This window comes from Martes martes (assembly GCF_963455335.1).
Source record: "Martes martes genome assembly, chromosome: 10".
Lineage (NCBI taxonomy): Eukaryota > Metazoa > Chordata > Mammalia > Carnivora > Mustelidae > Martes > Martes martes.
The window spans coordinates 43308072-43325697 of NC_137898.1; the positions used below are offsets into that span (position 1 = coordinate 43308072).

Here is a 17626-nt window from a genome sequence, read left to right on the forward strand (position 1 = left end):
TAAGCTGAGGCTGGGAATGTCAAAATACACCAACGTAATGGAGAAATTGTACTTCTGAACTAGTGGGCCTCATGGCAATAGTAGAGCTTGTCTCTGTCAGAGGAAGAGAGAGAGATGGAGGGGCCTGGTCCCATGAAGGGGAGACTCTTGGAAGTGTGAAACAAGCTCCCTAGAGCTCACAACCCAAACCACCTACCTCCTAAACAAACTTTTTCAATAAAGATACAGCTTCCAGACCAACAGTTTGGATAAAATATCTTAAACCAAAACCAGCAATATAGGGCAATTTACACTGTCAGCCAGCCTACTCCGGTGTTCTATTCTGTTTCTCCAAAACTATCACCCCTTTCCAGGCATCTTTTCTCAGTCATTGCTTTACCCTTGCTCCATCTTAAGACTTTGCCTCTGAGAGGCCTCACTTCTGAAGTGTTTTTTTGTTTGTTTAAGATTTTATTTATTCGAAAGAGAAAAGAGAGAACACAAGTAGGGGGAGCAGCAGGCAGAGGGAGAGGGAGAAGCAGACTCCCTGCCGAGCAGGGAGCCCAGTGTGGGGCTTGATCCCAGAACCCAGGATCACGATCTGAGCTGAAGGCAGCTTAACCGACTGAGCCACCCAGGTATCCTCTTAAGTTTTTAAATTAGCTTACTTAACTGCTGATTTTCACCTTAGTAATTTACTACTGGTAACTTTCAGTGGATTCTTTCAGAAATGGGTATTATTTCAAATATTCAACTTAAAACAAAAACTGATTTGGGGCAGATGTAGATTTGGGTCTGTGCTCTCATTCTCAATAACAGAAAAATTGTCGAGAAATAGGAAAAGCATATATTCTTTATTGTATGTTGTGGGTATCACAATGAGTGTGTGTTTTGCAGAGCTACATGATCAGCTTCCTGTTTAAGAGAAATGCTAATAGAGGCAGTTCCTAATTTATGAGTTTCTTCTGGTACAAATTTTAGTTTGTAAGAATACTAAGAGGAACTTGGTGAGGCACTTTTCCACAGAATTTTGAAAGGAGGTAGTATTACCAGAATAGTGGACAAAACACCAGCTAGCTTAGGCAGTACCTAACTATGATGAATTTTAAACAGCATTTCCTTTTGAAAGTTAAAAATCTAAGTTATCTCAGTGGAGACAGGAGAAAATCTTGGTCATTTCCAGCAGCAAGTAGAGGTAAGTTCTTAGGGCCACTGTTCACACACAAAGAACATTTACAAATTGAGCCCTTGAATGTGTAAGGTTGACTATTTTTTCAGGTGTCATGTTCCTTGAAATCTACACAGGATTTTATCTAGGAGAAGAATTTCATATCCAGGAAAATAAATGAATTTGCATTGATGGTTATAGTTCAGATACCACAATTTGCTAAGGATACTCTCTCTATATCTCCTATCTATGTCCAATAAAAAAGTGAGTATTAAATTAAAAAAAAAAAAGTGAATCTATCTTCTCAACAGATGGTGGCCACATAACCAAAGATTAATTAGACAACTTGCTTAAATGATACAATTTTATTAAAGGGCAATCTGCCATAATCCATCATTTTAACGCATTTAAATGCATGAACCATCTGAACCAGTAAATCTACCTCAGGATGTACCTCACACATACAACTTCACAAAGATATTAGCCCACAGAACTATACCGCAGTACTGTTTGCATTAAAAGAATTGTGGAAACTTCCTAACTGTCCTTCAACAGAAAATTAATTAAATACATGACTGTAATATTCATTTAGTGGACTACTATGCAACTCCTAAAAGAAGGTTCATGTGGAGATCTTTACATGACGTAGATTTCATACATAAAACTATACAAACTCCATTATTAATCCCAGGTTACAGAATAACATATATTCAGGGAACCCACTTTATATTTACTTCAATATGGTCGATTTTTTTGGAAACTACAATAAAAAACCCCACAAAGATGGTATGAGCAATCTTTTTATAAAATGACTAACAAATCTTCCATCAGACCTTAGTATAGCTGACTTACATTTAATATCTGCATACATATGGCTGATTGTAAATCTATCTTTGCCTTCAGGTGCCCAAGCGATTCTTTCTGCCATGAGGTATAAAGCTCCATCCTGCTTCTTCTGACGCACCTTCTTCACAATCAGCAAAACTTCTTCAGATGAAGTTGCCATGATGCCTAGAAAGTGCTAACCAAGACAAAAGATTTCACATCTCAATTAAGATTAGATCTGTTGACTTCTGGAGTCCTTTCCAAATCTAAACCTAAACTAATAATGAGGAGGAAAAAAGTCCCTGATTGAAAGTTGAAGATAAAGTTGTATGGCATTATTCATTAAAATCAAATTTAACCCCTGATATCACAGGTGTGAATTTACACAACACAGTTTATGACACTTGGAAGTTCTTAAACCATTTCTACATATTCTATTCAGACTATTTTCTGTTTTACTTTTATTTCCCCCATAACATTCCTAAGTTTTAAATGTATGATTTGACTACAGATATGCTGGCCTTTTATCTATCTACATCTAGAATTAGAACCCTACTGAACGTTTAGTTCAATTTTGTTTCAGCTGAAACAACTAAGTGCCACAGGGTTTGTGTGATCTTTCCAGAACCACTCTCAGAGCTGAAAGCACACCCTCATTTCCTGATTCCTGGTCTAAGTTTCTTCCTGCGTGCTTTAAAACAAAATTTTTAACCCTTAACATTTCAGATGCTATTTCACCCATCTTTTAACAAGCAAATGTCTTCAACTGTTCTCCAGGCTTAGGCTGAAAATTCACTTGTATATAGGTAATTCATTACCTAGGAAACAGCTTTTAGTCTCCCTACCTCTACCCCTTCCTTCCCAGTCCTAAAGATTCAACCCAAACCCTAGAGGCTTGGGTGTGGCTATCTGGAATATGAGGCTGGAAAGGAATGTGAGGCTGTATGGGCTTAACAGGAAAGAAGCCATGATCGATGGCAATGTCTCTCATGGGCTGGGAAGGGAAAGTGATAGCACAAATGCCCATATATGTCATTTCTGGTGAAGTTATGACTTTAAGTTTTTATTTCCAAAGAAATGATTTAAAGTTACTTCTTCAGGGATAGCTTAAAATACAATTTTAGAGAAATTAATGTAACTAGGTCTAAAAATTAAATTTGCCATGAGCAAACAAGCAAAACTTTAAAGAAACCCTTTTCCTGGAAGTTACTGAATCTGCCATTAGTTATTCAAATAACTGAGGAACACTTCTATTTGGACATAGTGGGAAAGTAAGCATCAGGAAGAGTGGCAGGCTTTAAAAAAAAAGGAAAAAAAATAAAAATAATGGAAATCACCAATTCTTCCATTAGCTCTTAGGATCAATGAAAAATATGACTGGATTAAAAACACTTTAATTGTAGTTGACACATGATATTACATTAGTTTCACACATATGTATAATATAGTAATCTGACAAGTTATGTCCACAACTGTAGCTACAATCAAAAAATTCACTCAAGCAGTAATTTAGAAATAAAAAATACAAGTGAAAAGTGAAATCTTAATTTCTCTGAAGTTAATTTTCTGAATTTTGAGTAGCCAAATATTACCAGGCTACTCTACCTGAGGAATAGAAAGAAAAAGGGTCAATGTGAATACCTTTCAATAAATTTGTTCTGATCCAACAAGTTTAGGGTTATCCAAAGATGAATGTGTGACAATAATGATTCCTGCTTTTTTTTTTTTTTAATATTTTATTTATTTGACAGACAGAAATCACAACTAGGCAGAGAGGCAGGTAGAGAGAGAGGAGGAAGCAGGCTCCCTGTAGAGCAGAGAGCCCGATGCAGGGCTCGATCCCAGGTCACTGGGATCATGACCTGAGCTGAAGGCAGAGGCTTTAACCCACTGAGCCACCCAGGCACCCTGATTCCTGTTTTTTAAGATTTTATTTATTTACTTGACAGACAGAGATCACAAGTAGGCAGAGAGGCAGGCAAAGAGAGAGGGGGAAGCAGGCTCTCCACTAAGCAGAGAGCCTGACGCGGGGCTCAATCCCAGGACTCTGAGATCACGACCTAAGCCGAAGGCAGAGGCTTAACCCACTGAGCCACCCAGGTGCCCCATGATTTCTGCTTTTAAAGAGCTTCCAGTTAGTGAGTAAGATATGTATCAGTGTATACAAATTATAATGTGTGAAGTTCCTAAAGAGAGATAAAAAAAATGTTCTGAATTAGGACTCAGAGGCCATTTCCTCACAAAGGAGGTTTTGCCAAAGGTTTGTCATAGATTTTTTTAGTGTAATTAAAAAAATTCAGATACAAAGATACAAATGTAGTGATCCAAAGGGGCACGTGCACTCAAATGTTTATAGCAGCAATGTCCACAACAAACTATGGAAAGAACCTAGATGTCCACCAACAGATGAATGGATAAAGAAGATGTGGTATATATATATGCGCGCGCGCGCGCACACACACACACACACACAACGGAATACTATGCAGCCATCAAAAGAAATGAAATCTTGCCATTTGCAACTATGTGGATGGAACTAGAGGGTATTATGCTGAGCGAAATAAGTCAATCAGAGAAAGACAATTATCATATGATCTCACTGATATGAGGAAGTTGAGAGGCAACGTGGGGGGGTTGGGACGTAGGAAAGGAATAAGTGAAACAAGATGGGATTGGGAGGGAGACAAACCATAAGAGACTCTTAATCTCACTAAACAAACTGAGAGTTGCCAGGGGGAGGCAGGTAGGGAGAGGGTGATTGGGTTATGGACATTGGGGAAGGCATGTGCTATGGTGGGTGCTATGAAGTGTATAAACCTGGCGATTCACAGACCTGTACCCCTGGGGTGAATAATACATTATATGTTAATAAAAAATAAAAAAATTATTTAAAAAATTTCAGGTATAATTATCAAATTACCAAAATGCGTTCATTTTAGGTGGTCTGTTTGATCTATTTCAACAATTGTATACATGCATGTACCTTTACTCAAAACAAGACAGAGAACATTTCTGCCACCCCCCAAAATTCTCTCATGTTCCTTTCCATTCAATTCTCTTTCTCTCACCCTCCAACAACTATTTTCTGATTTCTATCCACCACAGGTTAGTTACTTTCTCTTCTAAGTTTTCATATAAATGGAACCATGCACCATGTACTGTCTCTGACCTTTCACCTAACCTGTTTTTTGAAATGCACCACATTACTAAATGTATCAGTAGTTTGTTCTTTCTTATACCTATGTTAATCATGAATTGGGTCTTAAATAAGGATTTTGACAGAAAAGGAAATAGGCATTACAGGCAAAGGGAATAGTTTGGGGCAAAGGCTTGAGATACTAGGAGTGGTAAGTAGTCTGCTCTGGCTGTAGTATAAAGTTCATAATAACGATCAATGCGGGGGCACCTGAGTGGCTCTCTGCTCAGCAGGGAGCCTGCTTCCCCTTCTCCCTCTGCCTGCCTCTCTGCCTACTTATGATCTCTCTCTCTGTCAAATAAATAAATAAAATCTTAAAAAAAAAGATCAATGGGATATGGAATCAGATGGCTAAGACGGAGGTAGTGTAGAATGCTACCATACATAGTAGACAACAGGAAACCTCTAAGGACTTTTGAATAGGGCAGTAATTTCTATCTTAGGAAATTAATCTGTGGACAATATGAGAGAGACTTAAGGGAAGGACTAGCAAGGGTCTGAACCCAGCTGGTGGCAGCAAGAATGAAGAGGAAGGGACAAGGAGGAATACTGAGGAAGCAGGATAAACAGAAACTGCAAGCGCCAAAGGTGTCACGGCTGCTTGCTCACACCCCACCCCCAAGCCCTACTGACATGAGCACAGAATGAATTCTGAAAGGAAGAACAGGTATGAAAGTGAAGACAAGGAATTCAGTTCCGGACACGAAGAATGTGAGGTGCTGTTAGTCATGCAGGTGGAGATAAATTTACTTGTTTTTCACCTGTCATTGAAAATACTTCCCCATGTTGTTTCACAACATCCAGTTTGGGTATCTATAAAACATACATGACAAAGATTAATATTCTTAATATATTAATACCATCTTTTAACTGATTTACTTACATAACACCCTCTTAGATTTTGATTAGTTATTGCTGCTTAAGAAGTTTGAAAAACTACTGTTTTTAAAAGACTAATGATATGAAAAGTTACACTATTATGTAAAGAAAGCAGGAAAAAAAAAGCATGTAGCCTGATTTCATATTATTATATTTAAAAAAATTTAATGTAGCATCTAAAATGTACTCAATGCAAGGAGCCTGGCTGGCTCAGTTGGTAGAGCATGGAACTCTTGATCTAGGGGTCATGAGTTCAAGTCCTACGCTGGGTGTAGAGCTTACATTAAAAGAAAAAAAAAGTACTCAATGCTTACTAACATGTGCCAGGCACTGGGCTAAGTTCTTTATAGGTATTATCTCATTCAGTCCCCAGTTAACAATCCCAAGGTAGGTTCTATTATTAGTTCTAGTCTGCAGATAAAGGAAACTGGGTCTAAAAAAAATCAAGATGCTTTCCCAATGCATCAAGGAAGTAGCAGGTTTGAATCTGGGTCAGCCTGACCTTGGAGTTCCACCATGCTATTTTGCAAATATATGTAACTGGAGGGATATACACCCAACTTCATAGTGGTTACCTACTGGTGATGGAATTACAGACGATTTGAACGTTCTTTTTGTTTTCTGGATTATCTATACTAAGTACTTTTATTTTCTTTTTCAAAGATTTTATTTATTTACTGACAGAGATCACAAGTAGGCAGAGAGGCAGGCAGAGAGAGAGGGGGAAGCAGGCTCCCCGCCGAACAGAGAGCCCAATGCAGGGTTCAATCCGAGGACCTGGGATCATGACCCGAGCTGAAGGCAGAGACTTTAACCCACTGAGCCACCCAGGTGCCCCTATAATAAATACATATTTTATAATGAGAAAAATAGTTTTTAAGAAAGTCTTTCCAAGAGTTTATTCCCTATCAAACCAGAGGTTTATAAGGTAACATGGGAAAGTGTTAGGAACGTTAGTATAAGAAAACAATTGTTTGTTATTTTGAATATTTCTGTAATACATATCAATTGTTTTTTATTTACTTTAAAAATTTAATGTATAAAGACAATTTTATAACATTCATGGTACTATTTAATACTTTAATATTAATTTTTATATTCATTACAATACACATTAAAATAAGTTTAAAAAGTCTGTACTATCAGAAGTTACACTATATACTATATAAACCACATTTTAAGAAACATGAATCAAAATCTGAAAGATAGGAGGGGAAGCTTTATGGACAGGGGAAAGCAGACAATTTTAAGACAATTTTAAGTATATCCATATATGGAGAAAAAGCAGTGAGCAAGGACAGCTAGCTGATAGAGCAAGTCTCCAATTAACTGAGCTTATAGGCACAAATAAAAAGTGCTAGCTTTGGAAAAGAACAGAAAAAACTTTTCTGAGACAAGAAGGTAAGAAAGAAAAGATGAGTGAAGACAGAGAAACTGTAAAATGGAGAATAAATCAGGGAATGGAGAGAACCATTAGAGTCAATCACTAGCACGTCATATTAAAATATCACCATTCATATTAAAATACATTTGGTGGGGCACCTGGGTGGCTCAGTGGGTTAAAGCCTCTGCCTTCGGATCAGGTCACGATCCCAGGATCCTGGGATCGAGCCCCGCATCGGGCTCTCTGCTCAGCAGGGAGCCTGCTTCTCCCCCTCTCTCTGTTGCCTCTCTGACTACTTGTGATCTCTATCAAATAAATAAATAAAATCTTAAAAAAAAAATACATTTGGGAAAACATTCAAAATAAATCAGAGATAAGTAACTGAACATTGGGATGACTAGCCAATTGTCTCACAGCTAACTTGCTTGGCAAATTTCCTTGTTCATTTGTACCACCTCTGTTAACTGTACAAGACCGGTTTTAGAAAGTAATAAAACTGGTGGGGATATCCTACAATGTCTTCTGTGATTTCCAGATTTTTCTTGAAGATGGCTCCTTCTCTCCTAGAGAGAAGCAAAAACTTCTTCCCAGTAAACCTCTGTAAGAGCCACAGAATATTTTATTTATGAAAAATATTGGTTAGCTCCATCTCAACAAATCAGCTTGAAGATCTAGCTTTACTTAAAAGATTATTTTTTTTGGGACACCTGGGTGGCTCAGTCGGTTAAGCTTCTCCCTTCGGCTCAGGTCATGATCCCAGGACCCTGGGATCAAGTCCCGCATCTGGCTCCTTGCTCAGTGGGTAGCCTGCTTCTCTCTCTGCCTCTACCTGCCACTCTGACTGCTTGTGCTCTCTCCCTCTCTCTCGCTGACTTTAAAGGTTTTATCATTTATTTATTAGAGTGAGATGGTGCAGTAGGGGGAGACAGGGGGCGGGGCAGAGCAGTAGAGGGGGAAGGACAGGGACAAGCAGACTCTTCACTGAGCACAGAGTGGGTCTCGATCCCAGGATCCGGAGGTCATGACCTGAGCTGAAACCAAGACTTGGACACTCAATCAACCGAGCCACCCATGTGCCCCTGCTTAAAAGATTATTTACTTTGTGAAATTATCTGCCACAAGACTACTTTAAATAGCAAGATCCTCCAGTAAAGGGATTAATTCATTTGCAGTTAAATATTTGCTTGAAGTTAAATGTACATGCCTTGCTGAGCCTTTGCAAATTCTCCTCCTTTCTTATCAACTGGCTTTTAATCATTTTTTGGGTTAGAGTACTAAGTTTCAAAATTACTAGACAAGACTTTCTGTTCTCTTGATAGCATTTATCACAACTATAATTAATTTCTAAAGTAATTCTTTTAATGCTTGTCTCCCCTGACAGACTACAAGCTTCATAAAGGGAAGAGGATGCATGTAATCACTGCAATACAGCAGCCAGCCACCTATTCGGCCTACATGGAGAGTCCAATAAATATCTCTGATGTCTACTTAAGGTCCTTCTTGTTAAAAGAACACTAGCTTGGGGGTGCCTGGGTGGCTTAAAGTGGGTTTAAGCCTCTGCCTTCGGCTCAGGTCATGATCCGGGGTCCGGGGATCAAGCTCCGCATCGGGCTCTCTGCTCACTGGGGAGACTGCTTCCCCCTCTCTCTCTCTCTGCCTGCCTCTCTGCCTACTTGAGATCTGTCAAATAAATAAATAAAATCTTTAAAAAAAAAAAAAAAGAACACCAGCTTAGTAAGATACATAAGACACCTTTACACTTATATCCTTGGCTAACCTCCAGGAAGCATTATAACTCTTTACTCAGAGATCACAGTATCATTCCTCAGAGATCCCAATAACTGGCTTATAAGGAAACAGGGATAGGAAGGATTTGAAACTGATCAACAGAAACCTCTAGATTACATCTCTTTCTAATGTGCAGAGATAAATGGGGCAGAAACAAGGACAACAGGTGAAATATAAACTCCATATCAGCCTCTAAAGGAGAATTATTATTAGAGAGAGCTGCTGTATCTGCCAGCATACAAAATGGAGATCTGGAATGCTGCTTGCTATGAGGCAATCCAAAAAAATGTTAACAATTCAGCATTACAGGGAACAAGACCTTGGAAGTATGTAAAAAGCGAACAAAATTTACCATTTTAATGAAAGTTACACACACAATGAAGCTATTAAGGGGAATAACTGATGTAGCAATTTTGAGACCAAGCACTTTTTCATTTTACAGCAGTGCAGGGAGAGGCAGGAGGAGGAAAATGCGACAGAGACCAAGACAGAATGAAATGTATGCTCATATTCACTAATAAATACTGCATGCCGACACGAGTACAATATCAAAATTGAGAGAGCAATCAGTTGGTAATCAAAGTGGGGCAGGGAGAGATATTACTTATTAGTTGGATGCCTGATACTGCCACATTGAAGACAGGCTAAGAGAGAAAAGAGGAAGGGCACAAGACACCTCTAGTAGCCGTATCCAGAAGGTAGAAATAGTGGTTAAAATGCTAGGAAAGCTCAGTCTGATGTTAGGGGGAAAAAACCCCAGCAGCACAGAAAAGCAAGGCTAAAAGACGGAAAGATAAATCAGCAGGCAGAAGATAAATGCCTCCATGCAGGCAGCCAATCATTTGGTTTATTAAAGATTCCTCTCTGCACCAATCTTCCTAGTATTTTTTAAAGAGCTCTTCCTGCATTTCCATGGCTAATTTACATTTGCACTACCCTATGTATATAATATCACCTAAGAGAAACTCACACTTTTAATCTGCTGCACTGCTAAATGTCAGCTGAGTGAGGGCAAAAAAAACAGGTTTAATGGCCTCAAATTCTCTCTCCCTCCTTCCCAAATGAGGGATTTAGGTCTGCTAAAAGACAAAGTTCTCTCCAGAGCCCAGTCCTTCTGTAAGCCATAGCCCTGATATTGGAGATTATCTTCCCTTCTAGTGTGACTTCTCCATCTCATTTGCTATAGTTTTGACTTTAAAAATCTATTTTAGGATTGGCAATTTTGGCTTATTTACCAAAGCTCAGTTAAGTGGTTTTCAAACTCTTCCAAGAGGGGAAGCCGACTGGGTGGGGCTTAGCCATCCCAATTCCAATTCCAGCATGGAATGCTGTTTTGTATACTGGAATTCACAGTAAGAATTCATGGGGAGAAACTGTTCCACTCCTTCATGGAATTAATACTTACTTCAAGGTGTAGTTCAAACCATTTAGTTTTTGTATGTTTTTTAAAATTCGGTCTTCTAATAGGCAAAAAGGGTAAGTTTTTATATCCCTCCTCCGCCCCCCACTAAACGCCAAAATGGGCGTTTAAGAGTCAACTGAATATACTGCCCTAATTAATTTTGTCTCTGAGAACATTGGGGAATTTATAAAAATAATTATACATTTCCATGGGTTGGTGGTCTGTTTTTCATCATTACAAGACAATCAGGTTGGGAACAGACCAAAACTGGTCGAGTGGATTGGCACACGTGTTAAGAAGGTTTAAGAAGCGGTAGGATTGACAGGTGAAGCAAAAGGTGTGCGGACATTACAGTGAAAGCTACAGAAACTGAAAGACTTAACAGCACATTTCCTAACGGAAAGGGATCCTCTGTCAGGCAGAGGCCTCCACGTCCTTCATTCTCCGGAGCCAAGTCTGATCCTGGCTTTCAGTAAATCTTCGGGTCCCTTGCTCTTAGTAATGGGGCAGACTTCCTACAAGCCAGCAGATTAGGGGTCGCCTATCCCCCGCTTCAGGACAATAGAGGGCTACCAAGATGCCGGGCTTAGGAGTCGTGGGGACGGCAATAGGGACACAGGGAAAAGGGGCAGAATCCACGTCGTCCTGCGGCCCCCGGGCCTGTCAGCTCCTCACCCACCCACCCACCCCCATTCTTCGGTCTAAACTTACCAGGTGGAAGCTACGGCCTTGGGCAGGGAATAAAGTAACCGGGCTGAGTCGGGTCGAGTTCCGCTGCGCTTCTTAAAGACGCTGCCGGGAAGACGCTGAAACCCAGTAGCCACCGCCGTCGCCACCGCCTCTGTTACTGGGGGGTCTCGCCTCCATCGCTGGCTGCGAGGACTCTGAGGGCACGTGACCGGAAGTACCAAGGCGGGCCTGCCGGGCACGTGACCCAGAGCGCGGCCGCCATGACACCTTCCGCTAGTTCCCTCCCTCCCCCGCCGGTTCCCGCCTGTTTCATTTCCTTTCGCGGGTCTTAAGCTGTGAAAAGTCCCAGGATCCTGGCTGGCTCACCCCTTTAGCCTAAACGTCCTCCGGTCCCCGTTGGCGCTGCGTCTTCGGCCGGCAGCAACCCGTGAACTGCAGGCCGCAGGGAGCGTAATTGCGACCGCGGCCGGAGGGGGAGGGACCACGCGCAAGCAGGGGCGTAACCCGTCACGTGACAAGGAAGTACCGTTAATAGCGTTGTCCCCGCGTCCTCGGCGCTTGTGGATGACGTAACCCGGGGCCGGGAAGTGCGGAAGGGGAGAAAGATTCACAGGTGTCGCTCTTAGTTGCTCGTGGAGTGTCTGTACCGCTTTTAGTTGCTCGGTGAGTGTCACGGCGGCCGACCGTGAGAGAGGGCTGATTCACTGAGAATTGGGGGCTGCCGGCCTGGAGATGAAGCGGGGCTGAGCGGTGCTGCTGGTCTGTCAAACCTTGCTTTGGAAAAATTGGTTGCCGATGCTTCTTTCCTGGAGAAATTTGAATATAGTATTAAAGATATCGCTGCCAGAAAGTTATTGGTTCCGCTAGGAAGTTTCTTGTGCGCAGGGACCGTGTGCAGCGGTGGGTACAAGGCATGCCGAATGCTTGATGCATTTATGAGTGAGTCTCCATTTGTCTAAAGAGTTTCTCTGAGGAGTTCTCGGATTATTACTTCTTGGGTAGAACGATCCTGTTGTGGAATGGTGGAATCTCCTGTTACTCTTCGCATAGTATCTTTAGTTTTTGCTTGCTTCCTTCTCTCTTCCTTCTCCTCCCACGTAGCTAGTGGGGGAAAGAGAACGCTGTTGTTTGCTTTTGATGTGTGAGCAGCAAACGCTGGTCCATTGGCAGAGTAAGTATTAGGGTGATGAGAAAAACCTTTTCTTAATTCTGCTAACTCGTTTATGTTATCATGAAGTTATGCGTGGAAATGGAAAGATGATTATTCGATTTGAACTCAGGAGAACTGGATTGTAGTCTCTGCTTTGGCTTAGCAGAGTTCTGTAACCTTGGGCAAGCCAACCCTTAAGACTGTTGCACTGACTTTGGTAAGCATTTATAGCCACCGTCTATTTGTTTAGGGTTTTTTTTTTTTGCTAGGCTAGAGGTGTGCAGGCTTAACAAGTAATATTTAAACTCAGTTTTGCAGAAAGGGTTTTGTTAGATGGATGGAGGATCAAAAAAAGAGTATTAAACCATGGAGGCACAGAAAGTTTATACAATGAAAGAGGGACAAAAGATATCTTGGTATAGTTGGAAAATGGTATAATGGTATAGTGGAATGGTATAGTGGAAGATGAGGCTGGAAAAAGAAGTAAGGATGAGATCATAGATTATGTAAGAAGGGGAGCCTTTGAAGATTTGTACAGAGATTTCTTTTTAAAACTATGTATTTGGGGTGCCTGGGTAGCTCTGATGGTTAAGCATCTTCCTTTGGCTCAGGGCATGATCATAAGGACTTAGGATCGAGCTCCACATTGTGCTCTCCACTCAGGGGTGAGTCTCTGCTTCTCCCTCTCCGTCTCCAATCGCTCTCACTTTCCTGCTCTCAAATAAATAAAATCTTGGGGGGGAAAAAAAAAGTATGTACTTAAAGGGTCTCCAGGGTGGGTCAGTTGGTTGAGCTTCTGACTATTAATTCGGGCTCGGGTCATGATCTCAAGGTGGCGGGATCAAGCCCCCTGTTGGGTTAAGCGCAGTCAGCTTGAGATTCTCTCCTCCTTCTAACACCACCCCCCACCACCCCGTGCTCTCGCACTCTCTCTCTGAAGTAAATAAATAAAATCTGTAAAAAAAAAAAAAGTATGTGCTTAAAAAAATCTTGTTATGGAAAATTACAAACACAAAAGTAGATGGGATAATAAAATGAACCCCATGTACGCAGAACCAATCTTTAATAATCAACATCGTACTATTGCTTTTACAGAGAATTTAAATGTGTGAATACTTTTTATATTCATTGTCACATTTGATTAATAGCAAATTTCAGGTTGAGCTCCGTTCTATTGTATATAAATGCTAGGTAGAAAGATTATATTCATTTTATGTGAAAATTTCTTTGGGTTTTAGTTAAGTCAAAAGTGTGACATGGCCACTTCAGAAACACATCAGATGGTATTTTAGGTTGTAATGTAGAAACTTAGTGTCCAGATCCAGGAGGTTACTGTTTCTGTTCTGTTCTGTGTTATCCAACTACTTAAGGAGTATTATGTTCTGTTCTAGGTACCATATTTTCAGGCAAACCCTATCACCTGTGTAGAAGGTTGACAAGAATAGAGGAATTTGGAAATTGTCATGCCAGAAAGATTGAAGAATTGGGAATGTTAAATTTTTGGAAGACCTGATAGCACTTTTCAGATACTGAAGGGTTGTTTTGGACGAAGTAGATTTGCTCCCTTAAACTGCAGAAGTCACAATCAGAAATAATTAGTGAAAGCTCTAAGTAATAAAATTTAAATATTAAAGGAGAAAATTAGCACGAAGAAGTATAAATTTGGAGTTAGCTTACCACCATCATCACCCTGCAACTTTTTTGGAGAACTGGCATTGCTTTTGCTGTTTCTTTTTCATTCTCATTTCCCATTAAATCTTTTTTTTTTTTTTTTTTTTTTGAAAAACAGGGACTTACTAGGTTCTTTTTTACCTCATTAAATTATAACTTGTAGGACACTGAGATCAAGGCCAAATGGCCTATCCACCTCAGAGCTTAGGATAACAAACAGAAGAGATAGATACTGTGGGCTTGATGTCATTCCTCTCTGTCTTCTTTAGGATTTTATACTATGGTTTTGTTTTTTTCTTGTACCTTCAGTACTTTTCATTCTAAAGACTCTAAGCTACTACTTACTGTTGGGTCCATGGTCAAAGGAGCGAGACTGATACAAAGCGAAGGTCAAGCAAAGCTTTATTTTGCGCCAAGCATTGAGAATCAAACTGACCGGCCAGGGCCGTCTCTTGCAAAGGGGCGACCCCTCTCTTCTTTACAGACTAGCTTTTAAGGGCAAAGGCCATGTGGTTGGGCCTGGCCACGCACAGGTGACCAGTGAGATTGTAACACAGAGAAAGCTGCACAGTCCTGCTAGGTCACACATAAGTGACCAATTGAATTACAATTTACCCTATAGTAGATATTTGAACTAGCGTATCACCTTGGTCAGAATTGGCGCCTAAAGGGCACCCAAATGGCGGAGCCCATACTCCTTGGTAGCTAGGGAGACCGTATGCACCCCCACCGATTGGATACCTCCACCTGGCCTGACCCACCCTTGTATTTGGGCTTTGTTACCTGGGACTGGTTTCTGGTACTTGTTTTTAAGTAAGTTCCCTGAGAGGGTGGGGGGCATGGTCAGGATGGAGCTGCTCTGGCTAAAGAGGCCCTTACACTTACAAATCGTTTGAGTCTTTCCTGCTCAGAAAGTAAAGAGAGGTTGGGGTGCCTGGGTGGCTCCGTTGGTTACGTGTCGGACTCTTGATTTCAGCTCAGATCATGACTTCAGGGGTTTGGGCTCGTGCCCCACCTCCACTGGCTCCTCACTCAGCAGTACTCTGCTTGAAGAGTCCCTCTGCCTCTCTCCACTTTCAAATTAGTCTTTAAAAAAAAAAGTCAAGAAAAGTTTTCTTTTCCACCAGATTTCTTGAATAATTGGAAGGCCTTATCTTTACTTCCTTACCACTCAACATTTTTCTCAAGTCTTTGTTTTCTAGCGTGTGCCCACAGCACTTCACGGAAGTTGTGATTGCCTAACACCAAATCCTTCAGTTCCTTTCTGTTGCCTCTCAAAATTTCTTCAGGTTCCTTTGTTTGAAAGTCAAAAGCATTTCATACCTTGTGCCTAATTACTCTTCTGTTTTTATCTTTCATTACTCCATTTGTATCCTGTGTTTCAACCAAAGACTAAATGTATCTCCAAATGGATCCTCTATATTTTTGCTTATTGCTGCCGTTTTCCTTTTCCTTCTGATAAAATTCTGCTCAGCTCCAGTGCTATTTCCGTAGGAAGTTTTCTGTGATTCCTTTGTGATTCTTCTGCCTCCCAATTCCAACATAGCACTTTGCTTCTCTCTCCCTTTTGAGGGGTGTGTGCGTGTGTGTGCATTTTCTCCCTATTTATAAAGTGACTGATTTCTGGAAGAATTTGTCTTGTTCCCACCATTGTGCCTCATACTTACTAAGAACTTAATAAAATGAATGAGTGAAAAGAATGAGAGATTTTTCACAGGTCAGGAATTCTCAATTGGGGGGGTCATAAAGATTGTATTTATTTATTTATTTTTTAAAAGATTTTATTGATTTATTTGAGAGAGTGCAAAAAATTTATTTATTTATTGAGAGAGGGGGGAGGGGCAGAGGGAGAAGGAGAAGCAGATTCCCTGCTTGAGCGGGGAGCCCAACATGGGGTTTGATCCCAGGACCCCAGGATCCTAACCTGAGCTGAAAGCGCACCCTTAACTGACTGAGCCACCCAAGCAGTCTGAAGGATTTATTTTTAGTTAATCTCTGCACTCAGAGTGGGGTTCGAACTCACAGCCCTGAGATCAAGAGTCACATACTCCACTGGCTGAGCCAGCCATGCACCCTGGAATTCTCAAATATTTTGCGTATGGGACTGCTAAAGATTTGTTATTTTTTTTGAACTACTATTCACCTTGCAGAGATCAAGCTGTGTTAAGAACATTATAATGAATAGGAAATAAGACTGTATTACGTCTATGCAATAAAAAACATCATAAGCTTATGTGTGTTTTGCCACTGGGAAGGATGCTCCATGAAAGGTAGGATTTTGTTTTGTCCTGTTTTATCTCTTGGACCTAGAACAGTGCACAGGTGGGTGCTATTGTAACCTAACAAACTTTGAGTTCACTCTTGTGAGTCACAGGTGGAAAGTACACGGGGTAGAGTTGTTGCACAAAGGAAACTTGATTTGCAGCAAATAGGGAGATCATGGGGAATAACTTCCAAAGCTGTGACTTCCCAAGCAAGGATGAATGGGTTTCTTTTACTTAGGGTTAGGATGAATATTTAGATAGGGGAGCCTTGTGGTATGTAGAGGCTGGCATAAGGTCGTGCATGCTCCTTAAGGAAACATGCTTATGCATATGTTGTATGTTAAACGTAAAGCAGGCTTGTGCCCCTCCGTGGGTGGAGATTTTAGTATTCTACTGAGGTAAAAGTAACTGTGGGTCACTCCCTGGGTCACTGCATGGTTGCTCTGAAAAGGCCTGATTTCCGGGGTTAATCAAACTGGTCCGGACCGCCTGAGCAAATGGAGCTCCTGTCCAGGCAATGGTTACTGCTTGAGGGGTAGTTTCAGTTTCTTTCCATCACGGGATGTTAGGCCCCTGGGGTTTTTTGCTTGAGTTAAGAGATAAGCTAGAAAGCAGAGCTTAAGGAAAAATGTGGGACAAAGGTCAGTGGGAAAAAGCCAGTGAGAACTAAAGGTCAGGTCCTAGGGTCTAGCTGGTGACGCTATGTACATATTTGATCAATAAGTGAGTGAGTAAATACATGTGGTTCTGGAAAAAAAAAGTATAAATAGTTTAAAAACAAAAATAAATGGTTGTTTCTAAATTTTTCTGTACTGTTTGCTTTTCTTAATTTGGCATGTTCAAAAGACTTAGGAAAGTGAAAATTAATGGGTAAGAATTTTCTTGAATTTTACTTCTTTTTTGGAAGTTGGTGCAGTTTAACAAAAATACACACTTGAGAGTTGCTGAACAGATAAACTCTCGTGTTAGTTTACAAAGTCTTCATTGGGTATTTAGCATTTGCTGTTTTGTATTCTTATTCCTATTCATTTGTATTAGTTCTCTTATTAAAGCTCTTTTCTCTGAGTTTTTAATTCCCTGCACCTTAATTCCCACATAGTAGATACATTCATTCATTCAGCAGATACTTACTGAGCCCCTGATGGTTTGGAGAAAGAGATCCAGAAGTCTATTTCTTTGAAGCACTGTTAAATTGTTGGCTGCTAACCATTGAGTTTGGTGATAGGGTTT

The 17626-nt window shown here is 40.6% G+C and overlaps 2 protein-coding genes across 2 annotated transcripts in view; one reads left to right on the forward strand and one right to left on the reverse strand.

Annotated features, from left to right (window-relative positions):
• GTF2H1 (general transcription factor IIH subunit 1) overlaps nt 1–11800 on the reverse strand; it is a 39593-nt gene extending 27793 nt beyond the window's left edge. Inside the window, exons 1-2 of the mRNA XM_080816114.1 lie at nt 11333–11800; nt 2000–2168 (exon numbers count right to left, since the gene is read on the reverse strand). Of these exons, the coding sequence (XP_080672240.1) occupies nt 2000–2153 (154 nt within the window). The 5' untranslated portion in view covers nt 2154–2168; nt 11333–11800. The remainder of the gene's footprint in view (nt 1–1999; nt 2169–11332) is intronic.
• An 87-nt stretch (nt 11801–11887) lies between these two features.
• The window catches only part of HPS5 (HPS5 biogenesis of lysosomal organelles complex 2 subunit 2), a 53701-nt gene continuing 47962 nt past the window's right edge, over nt 11888–17626 (forward strand). The window contains exon 1 of the mRNA XM_080816666.1: nt 11888–11974. The gene's annotated coding sequence lies outside the window, so the exon portion shown is untranslated. The remainder of the gene's footprint in view (nt 11975–17626) is intronic.